Here is a 26,941-nt window from a genome sequence, read left to right as displayed (position 1 = left end):
CGCGCCCCGTACGCGTCCGCCTGGACACCTTATGCAGGATATTCCTCCAGTGATGATGTAATGGTCGCAGCTCGATGACGACGCATTGTCGTTATTTGATGACGTATGCTCCAATTCCCGCGTGACCGCCTTTCTGTCAACAACAATGGCGGATAGCCGTGTCGTAGTCGTTTTACGCAGCCTCCTTAGCTTGCTTTTTGCTTTTGTAGCAAAATATTTTGCTTCTTTATTCCCACGTTCACACGGTGTTGTACTTGAATCAGCCGCCATTGTTACTTCTCCTGTGTTTGTCTTTTTCATGTTTTTTTTTATACATGCAAAGCCATGTTTGTTCTGTAGATTGCAATAAAGTTAGGAAAAAAAAGTGTTTGTCGCTGATTCTTCTTCTACGCTTTCATTTAACTCCTTGTGGCTGCGCTACAGCGCCACTCCAGACTTGGCATATGCATTACAGCCGTTAAACGTCCTCAGCGTCTTCTTCTGGACACAAGCAAGTCTTGAAATGCTTTGGTGTGTACGAGATTTGTTTGAGGAACGAAGCCGGTTATTGTTAATTAATGAGGGTTTTAGGCTAGTTTAGTATTCGTCCGGTGAAAAATGTGCGTTGACGAAAATATTTTAGTTTTTAGTTTTCGTTAACCAAATTAACACGACGTGTAGCCACAGAGTGTATTGCCTATTTGTGATATAATACGATTTTGGGGAAACATCCTTGAGAACAGCTAACTTTTTGAAGTAGAATAAACGAGATATGCTTGCAGGAAGGCTGACAGGAGCTAAAGGGAGGCAGCTCCCAGATTTGAAATTGGAGTTATCTCCCACCCCCCACCCCCCACCCCCTCACCAGCACTCAACCTATTTTTTTAGTATCCTGTGCAAGTTTTGTATATCAGCAAGCAGATGTGGAGCATCCAGCTGTCATGATGCTTTCGGAACACCCGGTGACCTCACCTGTCCTCCCTGAGGGGTATCTAGCCTCACACACACTCACACACCAAACACATTCTCTATCAGCCTGTATAATTTAACAGAACAAACATACACTAAGCCAGAAGAAGACATCATGCCTACAAAACCTGATTCTGTCAGTGTGGCAAATATAAACACTATAACATGCTTAAAAAAAACTGGAGGAAGCAGAAGAAGTGTATGGTTCTGTGGCGTTGGATATGCAGTTGCTTTTTTTTGCCTTTCCAGTTTTGTTGGCCTCAGCCAGAGAAAAACAAGCTCTGCAAACCTCTTCAAAAAATAATGAAGCTCCACTATGATTTATATTCAACCTGACTGCTTACTTAGTGCTCACCTCATTCTGACTTCATCTCTTACCGACTGTCCACGTCAACCCACATTGATAGGATAGATGCATGATAGAATTCCTAAACCTAATCTGGATGCATAAATGGATAAACCCAGAGACAGATAAAGTCATTTACACACAATTTCCAAATCATAAAACTCAGGCAGATAAATGATTTTATTTTTGATTAGACGGTCACAGGAGAAATAAAAAGCAAAGTGGAGGAGAGACTTTGTTAAAGTGTTTCCCTCTTCCAGCATGTAGTGAAACAGATACACAGATGAGAAGAGTCTTTTATTGATTTAGGATTCAATCCAGTCATACCTGCCTTGAGGCGCAAGATCTTACACAGAAGAGCCAAAGAGCTGAAAGCTGTTACTAAAGCTTGACATCCTTTTCTTCACCAGAAAATACATTACCATTTTTTTTTCTTTTATTGTTTTTGTGAAGCAGAATCAAAGGCTACTGGCAGATTTCGCTTCTCATACTGTAAGCTAAATGCTAACAAGGGCCCCTTGCTGACAAGAGCAGAGTTTGGCTTTTGTATTATGTGTACCGAGGGAGGAATTTCTTTATAACAAACATGATTCATACAGCGTAATCATGTTTTTGTGTTGTTATTCATTCCTGGTAGAAGGGTTTGAGTGTAAAGAAAAACAACAGGCTTTTTCCCCCCCGCTTCTGTTATTGCCTGCGTATGAGAAGCAACAAATTTCATATGAAAATAAGGTAAAGCTCCAATGATTCATACTGTACCTAATTTGAAATTGTGTTCAAGTGTTTGTTTGTTTGTTTGTTTTTAGTTGAATGGGTATCGTTTGTCTGGAGACAAAAAAAAGTCTTATGATGAAAGTAATTGTCCATTTTTTGTTTTGTTTGACAAAACAAGCACCATTTTAAATAGGAATGAGCGAATACTGATACCGGAACCCATTTCACGGTATCGGTACTCGTGACAGAAATCAATACTGGTAACGGCCCCCAATCTTGTGGCCGATTTTTGGTCAGGGACTAAAGGCTGAAATGGTTATTTTGCATTTATTGACCGCCACAGGGGGCTCTGGTAAGAGAGCACATAAGTCTTCAGTAGTACTCAACAATGTAATTAGCTGTGAAGTGCATACAGATCTTTGTATATTATATAATATATCGTCATTGACACTGCACTGCTAGGAGATGAATGATGAACGGAGACAGTGAAACAGGAAATGGAAATATAGAGCAGCCTTCCAAATTAAAAGCATGGATTTGGGGGGGCTTTAATTTTAACTAGGCATGTTTTGGCCACCTACATTTAAGACCAATGCGAGTTACCCAACAAGTCTGCTTGATTTACAATGTGTGCGTAAATTAGCACGCAAGTGCTTCAATGGTCATTAATGTTCATTGAGTTTAATGTTGCCTGTACTATTTCAACTACATGTATTATGTCTGCAGCTAATTAGCATTGTATAGACAACCCTAACCCATGCAATTGCTTATGTTGTTTTTGTTTTTTTGTATTTTTGGTTCTACAGAAACCACACCCACACAAGCAAATTAAACAGTTCAAAGAGAAAACCTGGTCTGATAATTGCTCACATGGACAAAACTATTTTCTAACCGGACATAGTGCGGCCATTATGACTCTCATAAATCGGTCATAACAGCAAATATTTGTCAACATCTCTGTTGTAAAAAACAGACTAACTTCTGCCAAACACAGCATTGTCAACTACATAGTCTTTGTCACAACATAATGTTGTGCTTTGTTTTCTTCAAAATTAGCTTTCAAAATTAGCTTTTTTTTTCTTTTTCTTTTTTACAATTTCGTGTGTTTCTATTCCGTATCATGGGCTTTTTTTATAGTGCCAACTTCCCCACAATATTCTGATATTTATCGTATTAGGTTCATATCGTGATAACTATTGCATTGTGACATTTGGATATCATTACATCTCTAAAATTAACACAAAAAAGTAATTCAAAAAAGTAGTTAAAAACTAAGTGGAAAACCTTTGTACTGTGCTTTTGTACATGGCTGTGCATTGGGATGCCTCTATTCCTCAATATAGTGCAAAATTTGATTACATTTACACATTCATTTAACGTTTTTTCCCCAGGCGGTATACATGCTGCAGATCACCATGAAACTGTTTTTATTTAAAAAATAAAGAAAGAAAAATTTGGCTTGTTTATCCACCTGCGCTTTGGAGAGCCAAAACACATATTTTCGAAAAGTGGAGACTAACACATGCCAAAGTACATCACAATCACTCTCAAGATAATGAGCTTGATAACACTTGTAGTTACTGTGAGCAGTGGGGGCATATTACATAATATGCACAAAGTAACGTTTTTTTGTTTTGTTTTTAAGTGCACTTCTGGATACAAGAGAGAGGACAAGTTGGTGCCAATACTAGCACAGTGTGTAATTGCGGTGCCTTTTTTAAAAACTGTGTATGTATAAACATACCCCAACTGCCTAGTTATAATTTAGTGCCCATATCAAAATATATATATTTTTTTATTAGCTATTTACATGTACGCTTTGTGTCCCGGGCTGGACTGGCACAAGTAATCGGCCCCGGTATTTTTACTTAGGCCTGCTGGCCCAGCCCGATTCCTGGCCACCCTTGGCTACCACATAGCTCCACCATTGATGTTTACTGCTCCTTCTAAATTGTGGGCCAGTCTATTGGGGTAAAATGGAAAAAAATAATAATTGAATAGCACCACATCGAACCCAAAAGACACAGGCTAGTCCAGCCTTGTTTGTGTCTTATCCAATATCACTCTTTGTATTTCCTATCCATATTTAATAGTCTAGCATATTTTCACTATTGTTTTTGATTTATCATGTGTGAATTTTAGGGGTGTCAGGCGATTACATTTTTTAATCGTAATTTATCTTCAACAGTTAACTCACGATTAATCACAAATTTTATATTCGTTTTTAATGTACAATAAAATACTTTTTTCAAAGTTTTCATACTCTTGTTAACATAAAAGTGGAAACAAATGTTAAACTAATAGAAATATGGCTGCATCTATTAGTCATTGACATTGTAATGTCATAATAATTCATCAAATTGAGTTAAAATAAAAAAGATGTACTGTACTGTAAAAAAAAACGAGTGTGATATTGATTTGTGTTGAGGTCATTTTTCTGCCACTAGATGGCATAATTGCATCTGTGAGACGGCGACAGCTCAGGGCATTTTTCTTTTCATATTAAGAGCTATCTAATCTTTAACATGAACTAACTTGTGAAATTCTGCACATTTTAAAAATCTTAAAATACAACTTGACCCCAGTCTCCACAAATATATGCACAATAAATTATTAAATGTATTACTGCTAAATCTGCTGCAACTGGAATTCCCCCAGTACAGGCTTTCCAAGTAAGGGGCAGTCATTAATTGCGCGTTAAAAAAATTTGTGGCATTAAAGGAATCTTAAATCTTAAAATTGATGTACTAATTTTGATACCCTTAGTGAATTTATATTCACCTGTATAGCAAAAATTATATTGATTTTAAAAGATTTAAAATAGCAGACTTGTGGTTTACATCACTATTCCTCTGTGTGCATTCCGAACTCCACATATACATCCCTTGATGACTTTTGAAAAGAAAAAAAAGAAAAAAGTTCCAGTCATACAAATCTGCCTGAAGCAAAAAATCTAAGTTCCAACATTAGTCCCAATGGTCGTTTACCAATGGTAAGCTGCACGTAATAAATTAAAGACGATCAATTAAAGCATAGACAGATCATCAGCTCTTGTAATTGGAGAGATGAACAGAAAATCAGGAGGTTTGATAGTTAGGAGTCAGATTACAAACATAGCTGCGCCTTTTAGAGGAGAGGAACTAAACGTTTTGTTGTTATATATATATTTTTTTATACCAATACCAATACCAGTCAGCCCCAATGAAACATTACCTGCAGTCTTACTGTGGCACAAACATTTCCAAACAAACCTTGGAAAACAGGCTCAAGCAAAAGGGGGCGGGTGGGTGTCTGGGGGTTTGGGGGCGGCGGGGGCTGGGTTGTGGTGGCTGGCGGGTGGGGGTGAGGGGTAACGGGGGGAGTGGGGGCTGTGGGCCGGTAGGGTGCCTGGTGGGCCTGCCGTGCCCCGTTCTGCTGTGTTGGGCTTGGGGCGCGGGCCGTGTTGGGGTGGGGGGCGCTCCGGACTCCTGGGTTTGCTCTCCTGCGGGGGCCCGGGGGTTGTGCCTTGGCGCTGCTGCGGCCTGGGGGGCCCTGGGGGGTTGTGCTTGCTCTGTCCTGGCCGGGGTCGACAACTCCCCTCTTTGGTAGAGGTTTTCATGCATGGCAGATCCACCACACCAACATCTACCAAAATTCAAACACAAGCTGCTTCTTCCTCTGGTCGTTGAATTGGTGGAGGCTGATGTCTGTGGATCTCACTCTGCTTCATCTATCCTTTCTTCCTCTCCTCAGTCTTTCCTTTGGTCTCTTGAGGTCTCCCTAATTTGTTGGAATTTAGATGTTTCTGGGGTTGGTGAAAGATTCTGGTTGGTAACCCGGTGGGTAATAGGTGATGTCTGGTCGGTGCTGGATTTCACTTTTCTTTCTTTTCTTTGATCCTTCCTCGGGTCTCTTGACAACTTCACAACTCTAGCGGGATTCTGAAGTATTCGGTTTAGGTTAACGGTATGGGATTTTTAATAGGTTTTAGGTGAATTAATGAGCACACACTCACACGCACGCACATATGCACACACACACCCGCACATGCCCATACTCACGCACAACGATGATGACATGTCGAATCTGTAAGATTACCGAATGAACAATACTGAGCTCTCTCAAAACAAAACAAAAAAGGATCTAGCAAAAGGGGCTGTTGCCTTGCAATCCTCCATGTGGTGACACACAGGGCGTTTGATTTGTTGGAGCCAAAATGGATGGGAATAAATCAGAGCTTGGCCAACATGGCTGCATACTAATCAATGTATTACCCAAGGGATAACTGTGGTCCCTCACTAATGGCTGTGTGCTCATACGTGCACGCGGAAAGGATGTCCAACACTTTGCATCACCTTCTCTCCCATCAGTTGTGTGTGTGTTGTGTTAGTTAGCATGGTATTTAATTGAACAACAGTGGCAGCAATTGATGGGGATTATTCTGGAGGGAAATTGAATCAGGAAACATTTCACTTCCTTGAATGTCTCACTGTTGAACCATACAGTTGGTACATATACAATCCTAGAGCATGGGCTGTACAGTATTCTAAATACAGTTTAAAGAAAGAAAAGAAAGTTAGTTACCTTTCTGAGGACCTCGCCCCAAAGTCACAAAGCCAGAGGAGATGAAATTGTGAAGGTCTGCACCACCACTGCTTCGCACACTCTCTTTGCCATAGTGACCTGTTTGGACACAGATGTGGAACCATTTACTGTACGTAAACACCTAAAAAAAACGGTGTCTTAGAGATGGGCCAGGCGGAATAACAATTTGGTGGCAGAGAGTCGATCTAAACCTTACACCTGCTCAGACCATGTCTAAAACCAGCACAGGGTAAAGTAAACAGCTAGTCTGCCACGATGAATTTCATTCATAAATATGTGAATAGCAAGGGATACTTGACTCATTAAGCCATTTTCAGCAATAAAAAGTTAATAAATTATCTAGAATTAATTTGATAACTTGATAACAATTAATACCTATAAAAACAAGTTTTTCCACTTGCTGTCAACTGAAGATGACATCACCTGTGCTAAGGAAACAGGCAACAACCAATCACGCCTCACCTGTTTTCTGTGATTGGTCAGCAAACTGAGCCATGATTGGTCGTTACCTGTTTCCTGAGCACAGGTGATGTCATCTTCAGTCGACAGCAAGTGGCAAAATTAGTTTTTAAGGGTATTAATTGTTCATGAAAAATAGTGACTTTATCACGTTAATTATAGATAAATGATCTTACTGTTGAAAATGGCTCAATGAGTAAAGTATCCCTTTAACTCTTTTACCCGCAAACGTTATCCAAAAAGACAACCCCTACTGTGCCAACCAATTTCAAGCATTTTCACTCATTTTTCAAGGCAAACAGAATATTGTGTGCTATAACTACATAAACATGGTGGATGCCATATGAAAGATTGGATTCCATTCTCTCATTAGAAAAAAAAGTATGACCTAATTCTGTTCTTTAGTTATCAGCACTTAAAAATAGGTAATTTGAGTGACAATTAAGCGAAAATTTAAAAAAATAAGGAGAAAATTAGCTTTTTGTGAAAAGATACATTTTCTACACAACAGTGACTTTGACACTAATATTTTTTGTTGAGTGTCACTCTGTGAATTAGATTTAAAGGTCCCATAGTATGAAAATGCACTTTAGTGGGGTTTTTTTTTTATCAATAGTATGCATCCCCGGCCTGTCTACAATCCAACCAGGTATGAACAAAGTCCGTCCGTGACTTCTTTAGCTTTCTCCTCCTTTCTAAAATGTGTGCTTCAAACGGGCAGATTAAACTCCCGTGACTTAGTGACGTCAAAAAGACACGGAAGTTCACTCGACCCAGCCCCCTCGGGTTAGTGGCACCACCTCTGGTAGAGGTTTGTCACGCCCACTGAAATTCGAGAAGCTGGCTGCTTCTTTCTTCGTCTCTCCCTGCTCGCAAAAGCTCCGTGGAGAGGGGAAACAATTACCAGGAAAAAGTGGTTGCTTCCTTCGTCCCAAGTCTTTGAGAAGACAGTGAATTAATTTGATTTTTGAAGGACGTATACCGACATCATTTCTCAAAGGACTGTTTGTTAGTGAAAGCCTGTTGAGAGTTGGATTTGCAACACGTTTAAACATAATGGATCGGTCCCAACAGTGTGACATGACTGCAAACGGGAAAGATGTAAGTTTAACATTTTTGATTTAACCTTCCTTCCTATCCTTTCTAATAAGAGATGTGCACCTTCTACCATATTACTGGTGTATTTTTAGTGCCTAAAGTGGGAGCTACATTTGTCGTGTGGAGGTTGTTTGGTTACAAGAGGTCAGATATGATAAAGCAGACGGTGGTTGGGTAATATGAAGCGGTTGCGTATTGTTTTGTCAAGATACAATCCGCAGTGGTTAATTTGCAACTCGCCACCTAGTTGACCTGACATTGTGATGCTAACCGGCCGCTAAGTGGTCTCGACGAGACAGCTTTCACGTTGCGACCGCGCAGTGGCCTAAATGTGCACATTTGGTGTTATTCATAACCACTTGTGAATGTCTACAAGCATTCAAGGCAAATATGAGACATTCACAGCAAAATAATGTTTGCGGGAGATTTGCCGGTATACGGCAAAATAACCATTGCCTAAACATTTACAAACTAACGCTACAACATAGTCTCTGTAGTAACGTTAGGCTACTTTTTCTTATGGTAAAACGTTATGCCACTTTTCCACATATTAAAATAGTTGACGTCAATTAACGTTAATGGCGGTACTCATTGGGATTTCCATTCCATTAGCTGCTTTGACTGGCCATGATTGAAGTTGGCTTTGACCTCTCCCACAACGGCGCAGAAAATTATAGAATTTAGAGAAAAACTATTGAGGCTGTAATAAGAAAATTCCGACCATTTTAAGTTTAACAATGGCTCAAAACGGTTACTCAATTACTAAAATAATTGTCGACGAATTCAATAATTGATAATGCAGGTTTCTCAAATATCCTGACCAGCAATGGCTGTATAGAATACCATATCTGTGATGGAAGGTGTAGACATGCGTGCAGGTGTTTTTATTTTTGATACGCACAACAACTTGCAAATTCATGCACTTTAGCACAAGCTTACCACCCACTACAATCCTCAATAAAAACAAAGTAGGACCATTAAATCCTCCGACACGCTTAACAAACAAAAAATATATGCTACCCTATGCATTTGGCCACGCAGAATTGCATGGCATCCAAGCAATTACTTTCACCCACCCACACACCTGTGCACTTTGAACTCAAATCTTCCCACCACAGTTATTCATTTAAAGGCTTTAAAATGACAGCCTGCAGTGCGATTCTCCCCTGTGTGATGGCGGTTGTCATTGGCGTATGTCACCCAAATCATTGGTAGGCTACTGCACGACCCACTACGGCGGCGCTTGAATCTAAAAGACCCTTCAAAAGGAATGCCCCTCATCCCACTATGCGTGTTCTCATCTTATTAAGGTGAGGCCGCTTGGTGTGCCTGCGGCAAAAGGGGCTACGCACTATGAATTCAATGCCCTTGCTACAAAGGAAATCACGATTTTCACCTCAACAATGCCATGAAATCGAGCATGCAGTGCATGAAGTGGCTGCTCTGTGGTTTCATATAGTTTTACTTCATCTGAATTCCACGCAGGACACCCGTAGCTCTGTAATACCTTTGAGAGAGTGAAAATGTGAGTATTGATATCATTTTTTTTTTTATAAACCCTGCTGGCTGGGGTACTCTGCGGCTGTCCTTGGGGAGGTATACCAAACTCCAAGGTTGATTTAAGATTGAACACAGCAATGCGGGAATACTATATACATGGATTACTGATTTTAGAGCAGATCTGCTGGGATGGACATGCAAACGTGCACAAAATGTTCACAAAGTTTTGCATCATTGACATGGAAGCCCACCCTGCTATTGTCTTCCAATAAAACGAATGCAGGAAGTGCTGCACATGCACACTCAGCGGGCCAAAGCTCCCGCTGTATAATAAGAACCAATAATTAGATCTAGGAAGGGAAACAAATTAGTGGAGGCCTCTCAGGCTGTGTACTCTAGTTAGTTTCCCCCTTTGGTGTCGTTCAGTTGGACAGGTGTGAACACGGCATGCACCAAATCAATTGCAATTTGCAAGAGGTGATCTCAGATTGGTTCCAAACTTACTGTACTGCAGTTTGCATGTTTTATAAAAAGATCACAGATGAGTGCCTTAATAATCTTCTATGATGTAGCGTGCGCGACAACATTAGCGATAGCATGAGCAGCTAACACGATGAAGCAGGGTGTTGATAAGCTTCCACCATGGTTAAAAATCATTATGGTGACATAACTACAAATGACATATCAATAGATTAGACCTGTAACTTAATAGACACGTCTTTGGCTTTGCATGTTGCTCAATAGAGTATTTGCTGCCTGGTTTTGATTGAATGTCTGATTTTAGAACAACTTTTCAATGAATGAGGATAATATGATAGAGTTTTAAAGCGTAGCCTGATAGATATTTCAGATATACAGTGGAACAGGTTTCCCCAATCCTGGTCCTCGAGGGCTGGAATCCTGCAGATTTTAGATGTTGCCATACTCCAACACACCTGATTCCTTAGAATTAGCTCTTTAACATGGTCTTCAGAAGCCTGAAAACGATCCTGAGATTGGAGGGCGGCAAAATGCCAAACCTGTAGGACTTCGGCCCTCGAGGAGCAGGATTGGGGAAACCTACAGTGGAACCTCAATTTAATGGACCCGGAAACAACAGACCCAAGATTCAGATCGTTTCCAGTCCACTCAAAAAGAACCTTCTAAAGTAGTTCTGTGCAAGATAATACATGCATCAATGTTGAGGCTTTGTTGTCAGTGGTGATGTTCTCAGTCTCACCAAAGTCAATGGCTGTTTCTCAACATGAAGAACACGTTCAAGAACAAGTACGATTCTTACAAGTATGATTCTTACTAAGAATATACACAAGAACGTTCTTCCTAATTGGAACGGCTGTGTACTTGCTAACTTCCCTTCCGACTCTGACGTATTTCTGTAATATGCATCCTGGGATATTTCACTAGCCACACCTTCACAAGTATCAACTGATGCAGCTTTAGTTTAAGTTAGCTAACAAGAACGACATCCGGGTATTCTGCACATTCTTGGTTTATTTGTACGTTCAATTGGAACAATAATGTAACTGACGACGTTTCACAAGATCACAGAGACGTAAGAATAGACAAGAAATTGAGAATCGGCCAATGGACATGGACACGTGGCAGCCATGTTGGGTAATGGAAATAGACATTAGCTTAGCATCGTCGTAAGTGTCGTATCTATTCATAACTATGGCTATTGTTTACTCAGGCACTAGCTCAACATATTTTTGTACAGTACACACAGTCAATTCTGTAGAGTACATTTGGCTCTATTTTAAGTGGGACCAAATCGATTCGGTTTTAGAGTAATATTTACACTTGGAAGAGAGTAAAATAAATAATTGAAAAATAAAATTTAAAAAGTCACTCAAGGGTTGAGGAACAAACTCACGACCATCAGCTTGAAAGACAGCCGATCTACTTCCTGAGCCACGCAGTTCCTGATGTGTGTTAGCTCAGGTCAGCTGGAATCTTCCTAACTCCAAGAGCAGAGACCAAGACCAAAAACATCGATAAGCAAACAGTAGGAGGGGCATAGCTCAGGTGATAGCGTGGCAGTATCACAAGCTGTGAGTTTGTTCCTCAACCCTTGAATGACTTTTATTTATTTGTTCAATTCTTTATTTTACTCTCTTCCAAGTGTTAACAATTAGCCTACTCTAAAACTGAGTCTATTTGGTCCCACTTTAAATAAAGTCAAATTGACTCTACAGAATTTACTGTGCAGTTGTTTTTTTGTAAAGCACTTATCAATGGCATCTTATTAAAACAGAGGTGAAAAAAAGAAGTGCTAACATGTTTCATGAGTGCAACAAGTTGCATGCCATTATCCTTTCTCCAACTACCACAAGGGGGTACATTTGGATTACAGTGTTCCCTCGCTGTATCGCAGATTTTTTGTGTGTGCAATTTTGCATGCTTTTTTTTTTTTTACAGTAATGTACCTATTTTATCAAATTTATGAAGGTTTGGACACTGAGAATGTTTAAATCTGAGAGAAATGTGAGAACATGTAAATGCCTCGATGAGAAAAGTGTATAAAATATGTGGTGAGGGGTTTTAGTGCCTTAAAACATTTATAATAAATATAAATCATAAAGCTAACTACTTCGCAAATTGCATTCATAGCAGGTATTTTTTGGAACCTAACCCCAGCGGAAAACGAGGGAACACTGTACTTTATCATTTTTCGGCTTCAAACTTGATGTTCCACTGTATTAACGTGTGTTCTTATTGCATTATTTGCTTATCATTGCAAGCTTTCTTTTTTCCTTTTTCATTTTATTTTTTAACCACTAAAAGAAGAGAGTGATAGCACGAGGTTTCTGGTGACGCATTTGGGAATGCTTAAATTGTCACTATATGAGAACATGAACCAAGCCACAGGGGACACCAATGGCATTAGATAAAAGAAAATGAATTTATACATGTGGTGCCACCCTCAGATGTTGTGGCTTAACACAGGTGCACTCATGATAGAGCTTATATTAAAAATGATGATGCTTGAGAAATGTTGTTTTTAACATGCAATTGCTGATTATATTGGCAAGTGGGAGTCAGTGGTAAGCCCGCACACAGTATTAATTGCAGGGTGGCTACAGCCATGCGTGTGGGCGTTTAAGAGTGTGTTATGATAATTACCTCTGACTGAGGAGGTTATATAGTCTCACCCACGTCTGTTGTTTTGTCTCTCTCAGCACGATTGTCGTGAAACTTTGCGAAGGGGTGTAACTTAGGCCAAGGGCCAGTTATTTATAACTCAAGGGCAGATCCATTAAATGTAGGGAAAAATTACAATTAATTGACTTGGTGCAGACCTGGACTGTTCAAGTGGACCCTTTTTATTGTTATGTAAAGGTAAGTGCTGGCTCGGCACCATCTTGCATTAACCTCAATTTGGATTCTCAGTCATCACATATTGATTGGTCTATCGGTCAACAACTAGAGAGCAGCAATTAAACGGGTGCAATGCAATTAAATGACTATGCAACATACTGTATGCGTGTGACTTTAAAAGTTTGAAAAGAGTAGCTCTTTTTTTCATTTCTGCAAAAGGAAAAAGAAACAACAAAATCACGTCAACCTAAAGGTCAACGCAGCTGGGGGGGTAACGAAAGGTGCAAAGCTATTATAGAGATCACTGATTGTATATAAAAAAAAAAGAAAAAGAAAACAACTGACCTTTAAGTTGATAACGGCACAAATATGGTAAGCAATATCAAAATATATTGTTACCACTTTTGCAGGCTAAAGCATCAGTACTTGATTGAAAAGTAATAGATTACTTCAATTTAGTTAGTAAAAAAACTGATTAATTTAATTAAAGAGAGAGAGAAAGAGAGACAGAGAGAGAGAGAGAGAGGCAGAGAGAGAGAGAGAGAGAGAGACTTACAAATAAATAAATTAGTCTCACAAATTCATAAATGGACCAAATTGTTTGTATCCCTCTGAAAATTAAAACTGTCAATAAATGAATAAAGTGACATGTTCAACCAAGGTGTGATGTCTAATTAGTATCACAAGTGTCTTCAATTGTGTTATTAGTCAGCCTATTTAAAGGGTGACAACTAGTCATTGTGAGGTTTGGTTATACTGTGTACACCACACTAAACGTGGACCAGATGAAATTAGTGGGAGAATTGTCGCAGTAGATAAGTAGGAAAATTATAGACAAGCATTTTAGAAGTAAAGGCCAAAAGACCATCTCCAAGCAGCTTGATGTTCCTGTAACCGCAGTTGCACATATTCATCAGAAAATTAAGATCCACAGGACTGCAGCATCTATGGTTGTGGCCACAGGAGAAAAAATGTTGACAAATTGAAGACATCAATAATACGACTGATAACCAAAAAGCCCAGAACAACCTACAAAGAAGTTAAAGGTGAACTCCAAGGTCAAGTTACATCAATGTCAGCACCATTCATTGTCATTTGAGCCAAAACAGTCTACATGGGAGAGATCAAATAGGACACCACTGTTGATATCATAAAAACGTGAGTCTGGAATTTGCCAAACTGCGTGTTGACAAGCCACTAAGCTTGATGAGAAATAACTGGAACTTTTTGCTCATCAGCTCTATACTCACCGATCCAAAAATGAAGCATCTGGCACAGAGTGTATGGAATCGGTGTCGGGTGCAATGAAAATTCAAGACTTTCAAGGTTTCAAAAAACGTGCTGGCCAGTATATGTAAGCTTGGTCACAGATCTTGCAACAGAATAATGACCCAAAAACAGCTAAAACACCCAAGAATGGCAAAGAGGAAAATGGTGGACTAATATGAAGTATTTTTCTATTGAACATCTGAGGAAGTAGCTGAAATATGTCATCAGGACTAAAGGAACGGTTTGCTCATCGGCATCACTGAAAGTTTCAACAACAACAAAATGTTTGATTGCAGTGACTGCCTTCAAAAGGTTGTGGAACAAAAGGGAACAATCATTTTTCTCAAGGCATGTTTGATATTTTTTAATATATATAATTATGTTTGATATTCAAAATAAATATCTGATTTTCATTGGTTAAAATTCTGTATTTATTATTACTCTTGCTGTCAGGGCCAGCGATAGCCATTTAGATGCCCTAAGCGTAAATGCTCTGTGGTGCCACCCCCACCCCCACCCCACACCATCAGTTTTGTCAGTTTTGCTTTATTTTACAAAATAAATTGGCAATATTAATGTTTCAAAAACGTTCACAAAAATAATAGATAAATGATCATAACTATGTCTTTATAAAAGACTAACAATGGCACCAAATATTCAAATAAATGAAACTAAAAAATTCCAAATAAAAAACGAAATGCCACTACTATTAAGAAATAAACATCTGGAAATAAACCTAAATAAGGATCTTTAAATACACATTTTAAAGTTCAAGCAGCAGTTGTTAGAGGTTCTACAGAGGCACACGTCTGCATTTCCAGGCTTCAAAATCAGCTTTCAGGTCATCATATGACAGTTTCTGAGCAATTTCCCCATTGATGCTGATGACAGCCAGACCACTTTATAATTAGGGTTCGCCATAAACTTCAGGACACATTTTTTGTAATTCATAACTCCGTAATTATTATATGTAATGAGCTAATTTCTTCACCAATAGATTCATATATATATAGATTGTACGATATGAATTTCATTTTTTTTTTAAACCATGCAATATCACCTTTAACTACAGTGTGGCGCAGTAAATGCCAACCATGGGAGCAAAACATGGAATTAGGCCGAAAAAGCAACAAAATCACGTCAAAAAATACATTTTGCGCACTCTCACCTTCCCTAATGGCACCAGAAAGTTTCCCTAAAAAAAACAAACATTTAATTTCACCCAATTTAGGCTCCAAAGGAGGACCGAAAATTTACCCAAGTGGAGAACCATCGATCCGACTACGGTGCTCTCTGCCCCGCTTCACAAGGCTTCAATTTGCCTTTAGCTCCATGTACGTGGAGGAATTTATTTAATTTCACTCGACATGGGCTCAAGGAGAGGATCGCAAATTTACCCGGGGGGACGAACCAGCGATCCGGTGCACTAGACGCTCTCACTCCCCACCTCCAGGTGCTCTCGCCTCGACTTGCCTTTAGCGCCACTTAAGCGCGTATGTCCAAAAATAATAATAATTTCACTTAATTTGGGCGAAGCAAGAGGAACACACAATTTATGCTTCACAAACGTTTATTTTAAATATTACATGCTGATAATAATGTAATTACTATTATTATGATTTTTTATGACCTTGATTTTTTTGGGGTGCCTCCCCAGGCAGTTGATTCCATACGCACAGTACAGTACAGTACAGTACAGTACATAGCACAGCTCCAAATGTTCAGGAAGAGGCATGGAAATATATATATTTATAATCTGCATATTATACTTTTTGCAATCTGCTATGTAAGACTACTTGTATTTTTTCTTTCATACTTAATAAGTAAAATACAGTACTTCACACTTCCAGTGCTAGCAAACTATACATTTCATCTTTTTGCATATGAGGAAGGAAAAACAATTGAGGGAAACAAGGGAGAGGGGGAAAAAAAGAGTTAAATCATTGCCTCTGGACTGCGCTAAATAAATCAACTTCAGTTCAGAGAGCTGCCGGCAAAACTGCATTACTCAGAGAAGCGATTATTGTTTATTTTGACTGAAGGCAAAGTCTTGTAAAGGTATCTGCTCCTCATTTTCAAGGTCTAGTCCATGTTGTGGCTGCAGGGTGTGTAGTGTTTACATTCGCATCTAGAATCGGGAATCAAGTCTTCCAAATGCTGCTAGGCTTATACATACACACACACACATTTATTTATATATATATATATATATATATATATATATATATATATATATATATATATATATATATATATATATATATATATATATATATATATATGTGTGTGTGTGTGTACAAGCCTAGCAGCACTTCCAACGATGCTATCATATTATGCTGTCTGCACAGTTTTTGCTTCTAGCGCAATATTTTTAAACACATTATGTTGTTCCAAAAACACAGGGAATTTCGCAGTGCACCAAGGGTACAATGTCATCACAGGACTGTAATGTGAAAATAAGTCATCATGCCACTAGACTGAAATAGAGCTCTCGGTTTTAGAATAACACAGCAGCTATGCATCATTATATATTAATGCTCTTACAATTAAATAAAACTGGCGCTCTTGACAGAAGTTAGTGAAGTACTTAGCTACTTTTTTTTTTATGGGTCTCTACACTTGACTGTGGCACAAAAAGCGCCTGAAGCGTCAACTTCAGTTGATGGGAATTTGCTTTAAGAGCGTCATCATCCTTCCTTTTTGCCCAATTGCCATGTAGGTGCACATGAATTTTCTATGAAGGCAAGCGGGTGCCACATAGACCCTTGTGGAGCTCACCATTTGCATACCGTGTTTCATAGCCGTTTATGTTGAACCCTGTCGGGACTGCTAAATGATGATGGGAGCTTGGCGTGGACTTGATTTGCTATAATTAATTTAAAAAGTTATTAAATCTCTCTGTTTAATTTTTTTTAAATGATCACTCCTACAACATTCATAGTTGAGGTGACCCCTGAAGACAGTTGCATATCAGTTTATATGCGTGCGTACTGACCATACAACTGGACAGAGGCAGCGAATAAGAGAAGGAAGTGCAAAACTGAAAGATTGCAGACTGCGTTCACAAAAAGCAGAATGAAAATGCTGGAAGCAGATGTCTGACAGATTGTAATGTGGCAGAAAGAGACCAAGTTTACATGATGTACACGAAAACCCAAAATATATTGAAAATATGCACGATAGCGCATGTTTTTGTCCTATCCAGGGGATGTCAAAGCCATGCAGTTTTGTGCTGTGACAGAACTTCATTGGCCCTTATTTGGCTTTTTACAAATTGTCCGGAATCTGGTTTCTCAAAAATATTTAAAGTATATTGAGCACAACAGCTGAGTAGGAAATAATTCCAAAATATGAGTACTGCATCATTTGATTGTTACTGTATCAGCATTGAAAGGATTTTTTTCCAACTGGATGACATTAACTTCCATACAATTCCCGCAAAATGAGCTCAAAATAACATCAGATTCATGACTGTGCATCAGTCTGTCATATCGCAGTTTGCGAGGAAAATTTTGCATTTTGTGCCACATCAAAACACACTGAATTGCAAAACTGAGAATCAAACGTCCAGACAATTTCGCTAGACCGGACACGCACGCGTTAAAGTGGAGCTACTTACCACGGCGCAACAACTAGCCAACAAGTAGCAACGAGCTTTGGCTGCCTATTGCTATGGCTAAATATGTTGCAGAATCACTTCTAAATCAGTAATCATCACGTTCGTGACCGTAAATAAGCTACACTTCTCTTCTAACAAGTATCATTCTCACAAAGGGATGATGAGGAAAGATGGGAAAGCCATGCTAATTGCTAGGATAGCCTAAAACTGACGCTAGCGCGTTTAATACCGGAATTACACGGAGTCCTCAAGTTACAGCAGAGTTCCGTTCCTATGCTGGCGATGTAACCCGACTTTCAACTTAAGTCGGATTTCCCAGTTAAAGTCTATATTATTTACATCAAAATACTTTGTACATTAATTTTGCAAAAACACATTTGCACGACCCAGAAAAGGCTTATCTGTTTTCTGGGTTTGATCAGCAAACTGAGACATGATTGGTCGTTATCTACTACCTCAGCACAGGTGATGTCATCTTTAGTCGACAGCAAGTGGAAAAATGTGTTTTTCAACATATTAATTGTACAAAAGTTATCAAATTAATCCTGGACAGAATATGAACTTTTTACTGCGGAAAATGGCTCAATGAGTTAAGGTATCCCTTTAATGAAACCCTTGCTTTAGGTCCCTGGGATTAACCTGAAAAAAAAAAAAACTCCCAAAAATTAGAAAGTTGCTCAAATGAAATCATTGATTCGCAAAAGTGCTCTGCAAAAAAATACTATAAAAAATTGAGCCTTGTACACATAATGACTACTCTAGTCTGCCCATTCATGCACACAGTGACACATAAAGAAGTCTGAGGGGGCAAACAATTATCCTGGTCCCGACATCTGGGTCCTTACAGGTAGCTATGGCTCCAGTTGATTTTTCTCCTCTGGTTTAAATGTCTATGTTCACCAAATGTACTGATTTACCTGCCATCCACTTTATGAATAGTCACATAAAATCACACGTTGTTAGCGGATCCTTCACCCACTGTGTGCCTGCGAGGTCACAACTTCCATCCTGTCAAGAAACTGCAGGGCTGCGCTACCTTGCCAGCCTGTAATTATCTGCTGTTGCTGGCTTCCTTTCCCTCTGTTACGCTCTCCCTCACACTCTCTTGCTCAAATGTGATGATTACAGGTTGTTAACATTGGAGATTATGCAGCTGAAAGGTTTAGCACAGTGGGCGCTCTTTGGCGGAAAACGCACAACATAATGCTAAAAATTAAAATATCACAATGTTAGGAGGGATGGAGGAAAATTGCATACTGTTGGAATTTGCCTCCAGCTGTATTTGACCAACTAGCGGAGGGGTGGGCAACTTTAATGCTGGTGCGGGCCACAATTTTTCATAAGGTCAACTGGGGGGCACACACTTCCTAACAAGATGTATGACAAAAATGCCATTTTAAATATTGACAAAATTTGACTTTACATCGATCTGATCGGCTGCGTCGGGATCGGCTGATATTTTGCATTTAATGCAGAATCGGTTGTAATGTCTTAATTGCCCGATCGATCAATGATGTCTTTGATCGGCTCTAAGAAATAAGACATTAAATGTTATATTCAATGTTTATCAGTGTTTTTTGAAGAATTTTGGGGGGTTTATAGTTGCTTTCATTTATACGTGGGTTCTTTGTTATTCGTAGGCCGGCCCAGTGTGGATGGATGGATATATATATATATAGAGAGAGAGAGAGAGAGAGAGAGAGAGAGAGAGAGAGAGAGAGAGAGAGAGAGAGAGAGAGAGAGAGAGAGATTATGGGTGTCAAAATTATCTAATTAATATCTTGTTAACTTAAAATGCCTTTAACGGCACTAATTTTTTAAACGCTCGATTAACGACCGCCTCTTATTTGGAAAGCCTCAACTAAGGGAATTCCAGTCACGACGTAGCAGAAACGTCAACGTCAAAACTACCCAAAATAAATGCACTACAGCTAAAACACACAATGTTTAAGGGGCAGAATGTTAGCGTGGAGGAGGCATTTGGACTGCGTAGCACTTCCACCCGTTCCCTGCTTTGAAAGAACGCACTCGGTTAGCCGTTAGCAACGAGCTAACCATTGCTCCAGCTCTATCTCCATGGGCTCTCACCCCTGTGAGCCAAGCCGAAAGGACACCATCTTCTCACTTGGGGTGACCCCAAGCCACTTGATCTTTAGATGTGAAGCATGTTTTACTCAGCAACTCCACAAAATAGCTCATATGGGTTAAAGTGAAAGTGTTGATGTGTTTGCTTGCAGTAGAGCGGCGTCACAGCGCATCCGAGAACTTAACAAAGTAAAAGCATTCAACGTTGTGAAAAGGAGTCACTAATACACAATTTAGCAGTAATACATTACATTATACTGCATATATTTGTGGGCACATATACAGGAGTTCGCAATTTACTTCTTGTTTAAAAATAAATTGTTCTTAATATGGAAAGAACACGTCAATCGTTTCTGGTTCCATTGTGTAATTTATTTGCAATACGCATCCGTGTGTATATATATATATATATATATATATATTAGGACTGCTTAATTATGACGAAAAATTTGAAGGGGAGGAAATAAAAGAATATATTAATCACGATTAATTTCGTAATAATTGCAGTCCCGATTAGGACCATCTTTTTTTTGGTACAAAAAAAAAGAAAATGTTTAAACATGTAAAAAATATTAAGACAAATACATTTCTTCGAAACACTATAATTATGCAAGTTCCTTTTGTATCAAAAAATATTTTTTTAATTAGTAAGTATAAAATAAAAAAGGTGTAAATATATACATTTAAACAACTCAAAATTAGTATTAATAATCTTTTATTTTTGTTTACGATTATGCCGATTTTGTCATTGTGAAGTGTAATAATTGAAATTGTAATTGAATTCTCCAATTGCATCCCGTTTTCCCTGAAAAACATCGGATGAATATTCATCAGCTTTTTTTCAAGAATTTTTTGTGTTTATAAAACTTTTTTCATATTTTTTATTTTTTTCCCCAAAAATTGATCAGTGTCGTCGGAGGCCACGTGCCGCCCTCAGGCCACCAGTTGCCCATCCCTGACCCAGTGGGTATTGGAGTGAAATGAAAAGAAAGCTCTTACCGTGGTTGGATTTTGAGGCGTGAACAGGCGTGTAGTGGTTCTTGGATGAGGTTCTGACTGGTGTGTTGTCTTTGGACGAGCCGTTCATCGCCGCAAAGTTCTCACAATCATATTGAGAAATGGGAATGGGCCCCTGTTGCCTCAGGATGTCAGCAAGGGCCCTGAGAATTAAAAGTCAAGAGCAAACGTTATTCTACTCCAAGCATCTTCCGTGTGCAGATTTAAATATGAGGCAATAATGCGTCTGTTTCCTGCACACTAAATAGCGTCTAATTGTTAAGACAGTGTTGTGCTATTACGGATAATTTGGGGCTTCTCTGTTTTGTGTGTTTTTAAAAAGCCTGGGAAGATGATGAATGGGAAATAACATTGCATGTGTGAGCATCTCATCTAATTAGGTTGAATTGGAATGTTTTTTTACACCGCGCCAGGTGCACATGAATCCCTCAAGAGGGAGCGAGCAAGAAAAGCAGAAGCAACCGCGATGAAAGAAAGTTCAAAAAGTGTTTGTTTGGTTGTTCTGGCATCGCTTTGAAAGGGGAAATCAAACTACTTTTGCACGGCTGCACCGGCTCAAAGCTCTTGTATATCAAATATAACATTGGGGGTAACCTTTTGCTTTTAAATGAATATTTCCGCTCCCCTTGTCTTCCTGTTCTTGATTCAATGTGCATTGGTGCATGCATGTCACACGACCTTAGTACAACCCCAACATTAACAGTATCCATTATTCACAGTCTTAAGACTGCTCAAGTGTTGAATAATGCATAAAACCATTCAATCTTGAGGAAATAATGTGTGTCAGCATTTGTTTTCAGATGTGGGCGCAGTCTGCAGCCCACTCATGTATGATAACTCTCACATGGAAAAGCCGCAGGAGCATGCAGGAGCCAGCTGAGGGGATCAAATGTGGTCATTGGCCATATATGTATCCCATCTCTGCTAAGCATTCATGCCAATTGCCCTGCACACCGCAGTCATATGCAGGAGGTTCAAGGTGTGACATTTGACAGCTTGAGTCAAATATGCGGCCTGTTATTGGTGGAAATGCAGCACGGGTTTGACTGCAGTGTAAACTATCAAGGATTATTCCCACACAGACACACTCGCACGCACATTCAAATAGAACTGTCTGAGTAATGAGCTTCTTTTGAGGCTGTAATTATTTTAGGCTTCCATTCTGACACACTTCTTTTAGGGGGGAACATCTGCTAATAGAATCTGATGTGAAAGGCACGTGTTATTTGAAATCAATCATTCAGTCACTTTACAGATTTTTTATTTTTGAAATGATGACTCAGATTAGTCTTTTTTTTTTTATTGGACTTTTCTTAAAATATTACATTTCAATATTAAGTACATTGATGTACATGTACAATGGGGTTTTTTCTTACAAAATGGATGATAAATGTCCTATTTTGGCTCTGGAAATATACATTTAGCTGAGGAGCCAAAAATTACTGTAGAAGGACAAAAAATAAGCCAGACTGTAACACTATTTTGACATTCTAAAGTCTAATTTGAACTTATTTTATTTTTAACTGTGAAAACGTGTTTCAAAGCACTAAAAGTAAAAAGAACATGTTTTTTGCTCAGAATGGCTGCTATCGGAGAAGTATTATGTGCTAGAAGTTGTTCCCATTTTTAGTGATGTAAAAATGGACTGCAGCATATTGAGAGTTATCTACTCAAATCTAACACTTTGTTTCATTTAAGGATCGTTTTCAGTGTCATGGAATTCAGTTTTACACCACTGCAGACTACAGCCATGATTATGTCAGTCAAACGTGAATATGATTATAGATAGCGTTACTGTTCAAATGGTCATTACATTTTATGAGGCTTACCTGTGTATATTCATCTCTTGCGGCGGTTCTGTAGCTTTATCATAAGCAACTTTGGCCGACACTCCCATCACTATGATGAAGGCTATGATCCCACAGGTGATGTAGACCGCCGTGTTGGTCTGGTCCATGCCTTCAAAAGTCTCCCCCGTCGGTACCGGGGACGGGGCGGCCGTCTGCACCCACACCGGTGTTTGGTAGTTCTTGCACGCTTTTTGATCCAGTCTGTCTTTCTTATACTCGCAGCAGAAGCGCAGGAAGCAAGTCCCGCAGCAGTAGCGATGGTTCGTGTTGTTGCATTCGAACATTTTGTCATACTGACCGCTGACGTCGTAATAACCCAGGCAGGTGTCGTGGTTGCTGGCCGGAGCGGGCTGCGGCGTCTTCGGCTGCGGGGCCACCGTGGGCGCCGCCGATGTGGCTTTGGGGACCTTCCTGGTCGTCTGTTTGGACTTTTTCCCACCCGTAGCCGCGCTCAGCACGCTCAGCGGATCCAGATAAATGAGAAGTAACAAAAGGTGCCTTATCCCCATGGTGCGCGGAACAAAACAAGACTAGGGGTTTTCTAAAGGCAACTCTGATTAAGCTTTGCGGAAGATTCAGTCCTACGGAAGTTTTGCCATCGAGCGTTCGCCTACTCGCTCAGTCCCGTTCGCAGCCTTCATGCTCAATGTAACTCAAGGGCATATCTTAGCTGTCATTGCTCATGAAGTGAACTAAAGCCCGCTGCAGCCCATGATGATGCGAGGGCGGGGGGACAGCCGCATATCCAGAGCTGGGGGGGAGTCTCGCCTGTGGACGCCCAGGTTCGGGAGCGCCCTTCGCGTGCTTTGGCGCTGATTCGCTGTCCGAGGTGCTGACGACTGGGGGCTCGGGTTCGTTCTGCTCAAGTCAAAGTTAGACGGGAGACATAAGTAGAGCTCATTTGGTATGATCACCACGTCAGCGGCACGTCATGCATTAATTATGACATTATTCTACAAAAGCAGGCATCCAACTTGCTATAATCGCGACTAGAACCGTTTTAACCCGCACATAAAACACTTTTTCCTAATGCGTTTGAAAGTATCCACGTGGTTAACAGCCGACAGATATTCTCAATCATTTATGTAAATTTTATCAAATTGATTAAAATCATTGAATTTACGCATTTATAAATGGTGGGTGCGGAAAGCCAGCCTACCTCTGCTAAAAAATACAAATAAAATAAAAAAAGACCCGATGTGAGTCCTTCTGTGTCTGGGTCCGCAAGTAAAGCAGACCGACAGAGCTGCGAAGCAGACCACCTCCTTTTCTCTCTACTTCTCTCATCTCCCTCCCCCCAGTCTCTTACATCACTGCGTGGCGTCAGAACTCAGCCAAGTGTCGGCAAATTGCACACAACCACCTCATTTAGACCCCCACCATTCTGCAACAAAGCACCACCATCCATTCTCGCAAGCCGGCTTATTTGCATTGACACTTCCAAATGAAATGGCTTGTCAGGATGCTGACTGTCCGCTGCATGGTAGCAACCACATGCATGTTTATTTACATTCACAATTTTCCTCGACCTTTTTTTGAAAGCCACGCATCATTATCACTGAGACCCACGCCTCTATACATGCATCATTTGCAGGATGAATACATAATTGACTGTGCTCTCTATGTCTGGTCTGCAGCCAAGTCAGAGCAGCCGCGGCATTAAGTAGAAATGATGGGGCAATGCAGAAGTCAATTTCAGCACTGCTGCATTGAAAAACACAGTATGCTCATCTTCAGTGGCTAAATACACAGAGTAGCTACTTATGACCATTCACACAGCCTGATGGCATGCAGTACAGCATTAGCAATTTTGACTTATTAAAGCTAATGTGTTGATTGATGCTGTCAAAGTGGTAATAATAGTGCAGTATGTTTTGATGTTGTTGTTATTGCAATCGTTGTGAGAGCTGTGTCTTGACTCTCTTGTGTCGCTTAAGCTTGGATTTAAATATTTGCCGCCAGGGTCAAGGCAAAAAAATATCATCTTTATTGACCTCCAGCTGCTCCTGATGTTGCGTCATCAGTAGGTTAATGAAGAGCCAGTGTTGAAGCACTTTGAGTGCCTTGTAGGTGGAAAAGTGCTATACAAGTGAAAGACCATTTGCCATGTAAGTAGGCTATAAAGGCATTGTCTGAAAATTTGGTTTGACACCCGTTGGCACTGCAATGTACTGATGGAAGGATGCAGAACTAATATACACTCTAAAAACAGTTTGGTCAAAAATAACCCAAATAAGGTCAAGAATGGACCCACCCAACTTTTTGAGTTATTTAAAGGTTCTTTGTGCAGTTTCTCACTTTTTTACTCACGACTGCCACCTCTGGCCCAAAGTGTAACTGCATCATCTGTGTCAGGCTCGTTCATGGTGCGCGTACGAGTATGTGCACGATCTTAAAGCGACAGCCACAGTTGACAAAGGAAGACGTGACTTCAAATGAGGTAAGAAAAACTCTGCCCCTCCCCCCAAAAATTGTGGAGTGTGCTGGTCCACACACTCTACTATAAAGGGAAGATAAAAGCTTATAGGTGCAGTCAGAGTAAAACAGTCAGGGCTCTTTGTACTGTGTTTTTGGAGTGAATGGACATGATGCAAGTGAAAATGGTACAAGAGTAAATGCAAGTTTATTATAGCTTTAAAAAAAAAAATCTATGTGAGTGAACATGCAGTACCAGTGATCTTATCTCATCAATATATAATTTTCTGTTTCTCTTGATGACCACAAATCAGGTCATGTAATGTGATTAAAATCTAGGCTGGAACATATCTGTGCTGAGTTACTTGCAAGTTGCTCTTCTTCATTTGAAGTTTGTATAAAATTGGGGAGGGACAGAGTTTTGCATATAATTGGCCTTTAATCTTTGAAAGCCAAATAGAGACCATTAAAAGACCTCTGTGCTGATTTGTGCTTATGAGAGAGTAAAAAGCAAGTGTTTGTAACCAACAAACAGAAAAGGCAGCATTGTTTTGGCAGATGAAATCATACAGCTTCATTGCATGGGACTGCAACAAAATGCAGTTGCTGAGGAGAAAGTGCAGTGCACTCTTTTTGATTTGCAATCAACACTTCAAGAAGGCAGCACACTAAGGGTGTGTGGCGGTCAGCAGTTAGTGCCTGAGAAGTGTGAAAGATGCGGGATCAGAGTGGCATCTTCAACTGCGGTTCGCCACCTTGTTAGAGAAAACATGCAACATAATGGCAATCGTGCACAATAGGTCTTATTTACGATGTTTTTGACAGGCAGGATGAACATAGGAGGAAGAACAATACAATAAACAACAGTTCAGCCAAGTATTAGAGAGAAGGGACCCAGCAGAGGAAATAGGGAATACCAAATGCTCTATTTTCACAGGCAGGCGCATTGTCATTTTCATTCCGCGACAAGCCTAGTTTCCTTTGTGAATTTGGTAGACTAGACTCGGTAAACTGAGGTCTACCTTGTGGCGCAGGTTGTGTAAAGTGATGCCAAGCGCTGTGTGCTCCCACCTCCCTGATTTTAATGGGAATGAGGGGAGCTGCTTTGATTGGCCGGAAGTCAGTAGCATTTCATCCCACAATGGCGCAAACACCCTGTATCGCCCAATTCTACCTGTGCAAAGCCGAGAAAAATACCAAAAGAAAGAAAACTCCACCCAGGCACACACTTAAACTGTGCTTCGTGCTAGACTTGGTTTGTGCACAAAAACAGGGCCTGTTATCTTTATTTTTCAGTGTTGTCCTAATTCTTGTAATAATATTCTGATACATGTAAAAAAAAAAATTTTTAGAAAATGCCGAAGGGCGATTAAAAACAATAACAGCCTCCCCAAAAAATGGCAACAAATGTCCCTGAGCTAGACTTTGTATCCTCTGCACAGCAAACCCCATTTGGGATTCAGGCTTGCCTGGAGTGCTGACTAACCGGTTGTCTTCTCAGTAGCGAAGTTTGTTGTTTGACAATTTGAGGTCAGTATGATCATTACTGAAAGGCAGGAATCAAACACAACCACAAAAGTATGGAGCTGCCTTCTGCAAAAAATTTAAGTTTATCAAATGTTTTTGTATTTCACCTGGCTCAATCGTGCTTTTTATCTTCTTTTTTTTTTTAGGTGTTGTCTTATTTTAAGGTTAAAAACCCTCACGGATCTCTTTAAC

General features: G+C 39.9%; 1 protein-coding gene across 6 annotated transcripts in view; it reads right to left on the bottom strand.

Annotated features, from left to right (window-relative positions):
* The window catches only part of shisa6b (shisa family member 6b), an 87,891-nt gene extending 63,807 nt beyond the window's left edge, over positions 1-24,084 (bottom strand). For all 6 annotated transcript variants that reach the window (XM_086063838.1, XM_086063840.1, XM_086063841.1 and 3 more), the window contains exons 1-4: positions 23,967-24,084; positions 22,787-23,665; positions 20,940-21,100; positions 6,572-6,670 (exon numbers count right to left, since the gene is read on the bottom strand). In XM_086063838.1, the coding sequence (XP_085919964.1) occupies positions 6,572-6,670; positions 20,940-21,100; positions 22,787-23,316 (790 nt within the window). In that variant the 5' untranslated portion in view covers positions 23,317-23,665; positions 23,967-24,084. The remainder of the gene's footprint in view (positions 1-6,571; positions 6,671-20,939; positions 21,101-22,786; positions 23,666-23,966) is intronic.
* Between the last annotated feature and the right edge of the window lie 2,857 nt (positions 24,085-26,941).

This window comes from Leptonotus elevatus, chromosome 20, assembly GCF_054856555.1.
Source record: "Leptonotus elevatus isolate MCC_2025b chromosome 20, RoL_Lele_1.0, whole genome shotgun sequence".
NCBI lineage: Eukaryota > Metazoa > Chordata > Actinopteri > Syngnathiformes > Syngnathidae > Leptonotus > Leptonotus elevatus.
This window is presented reverse-complemented; position numbering and strand designations above follow the sequence as displayed.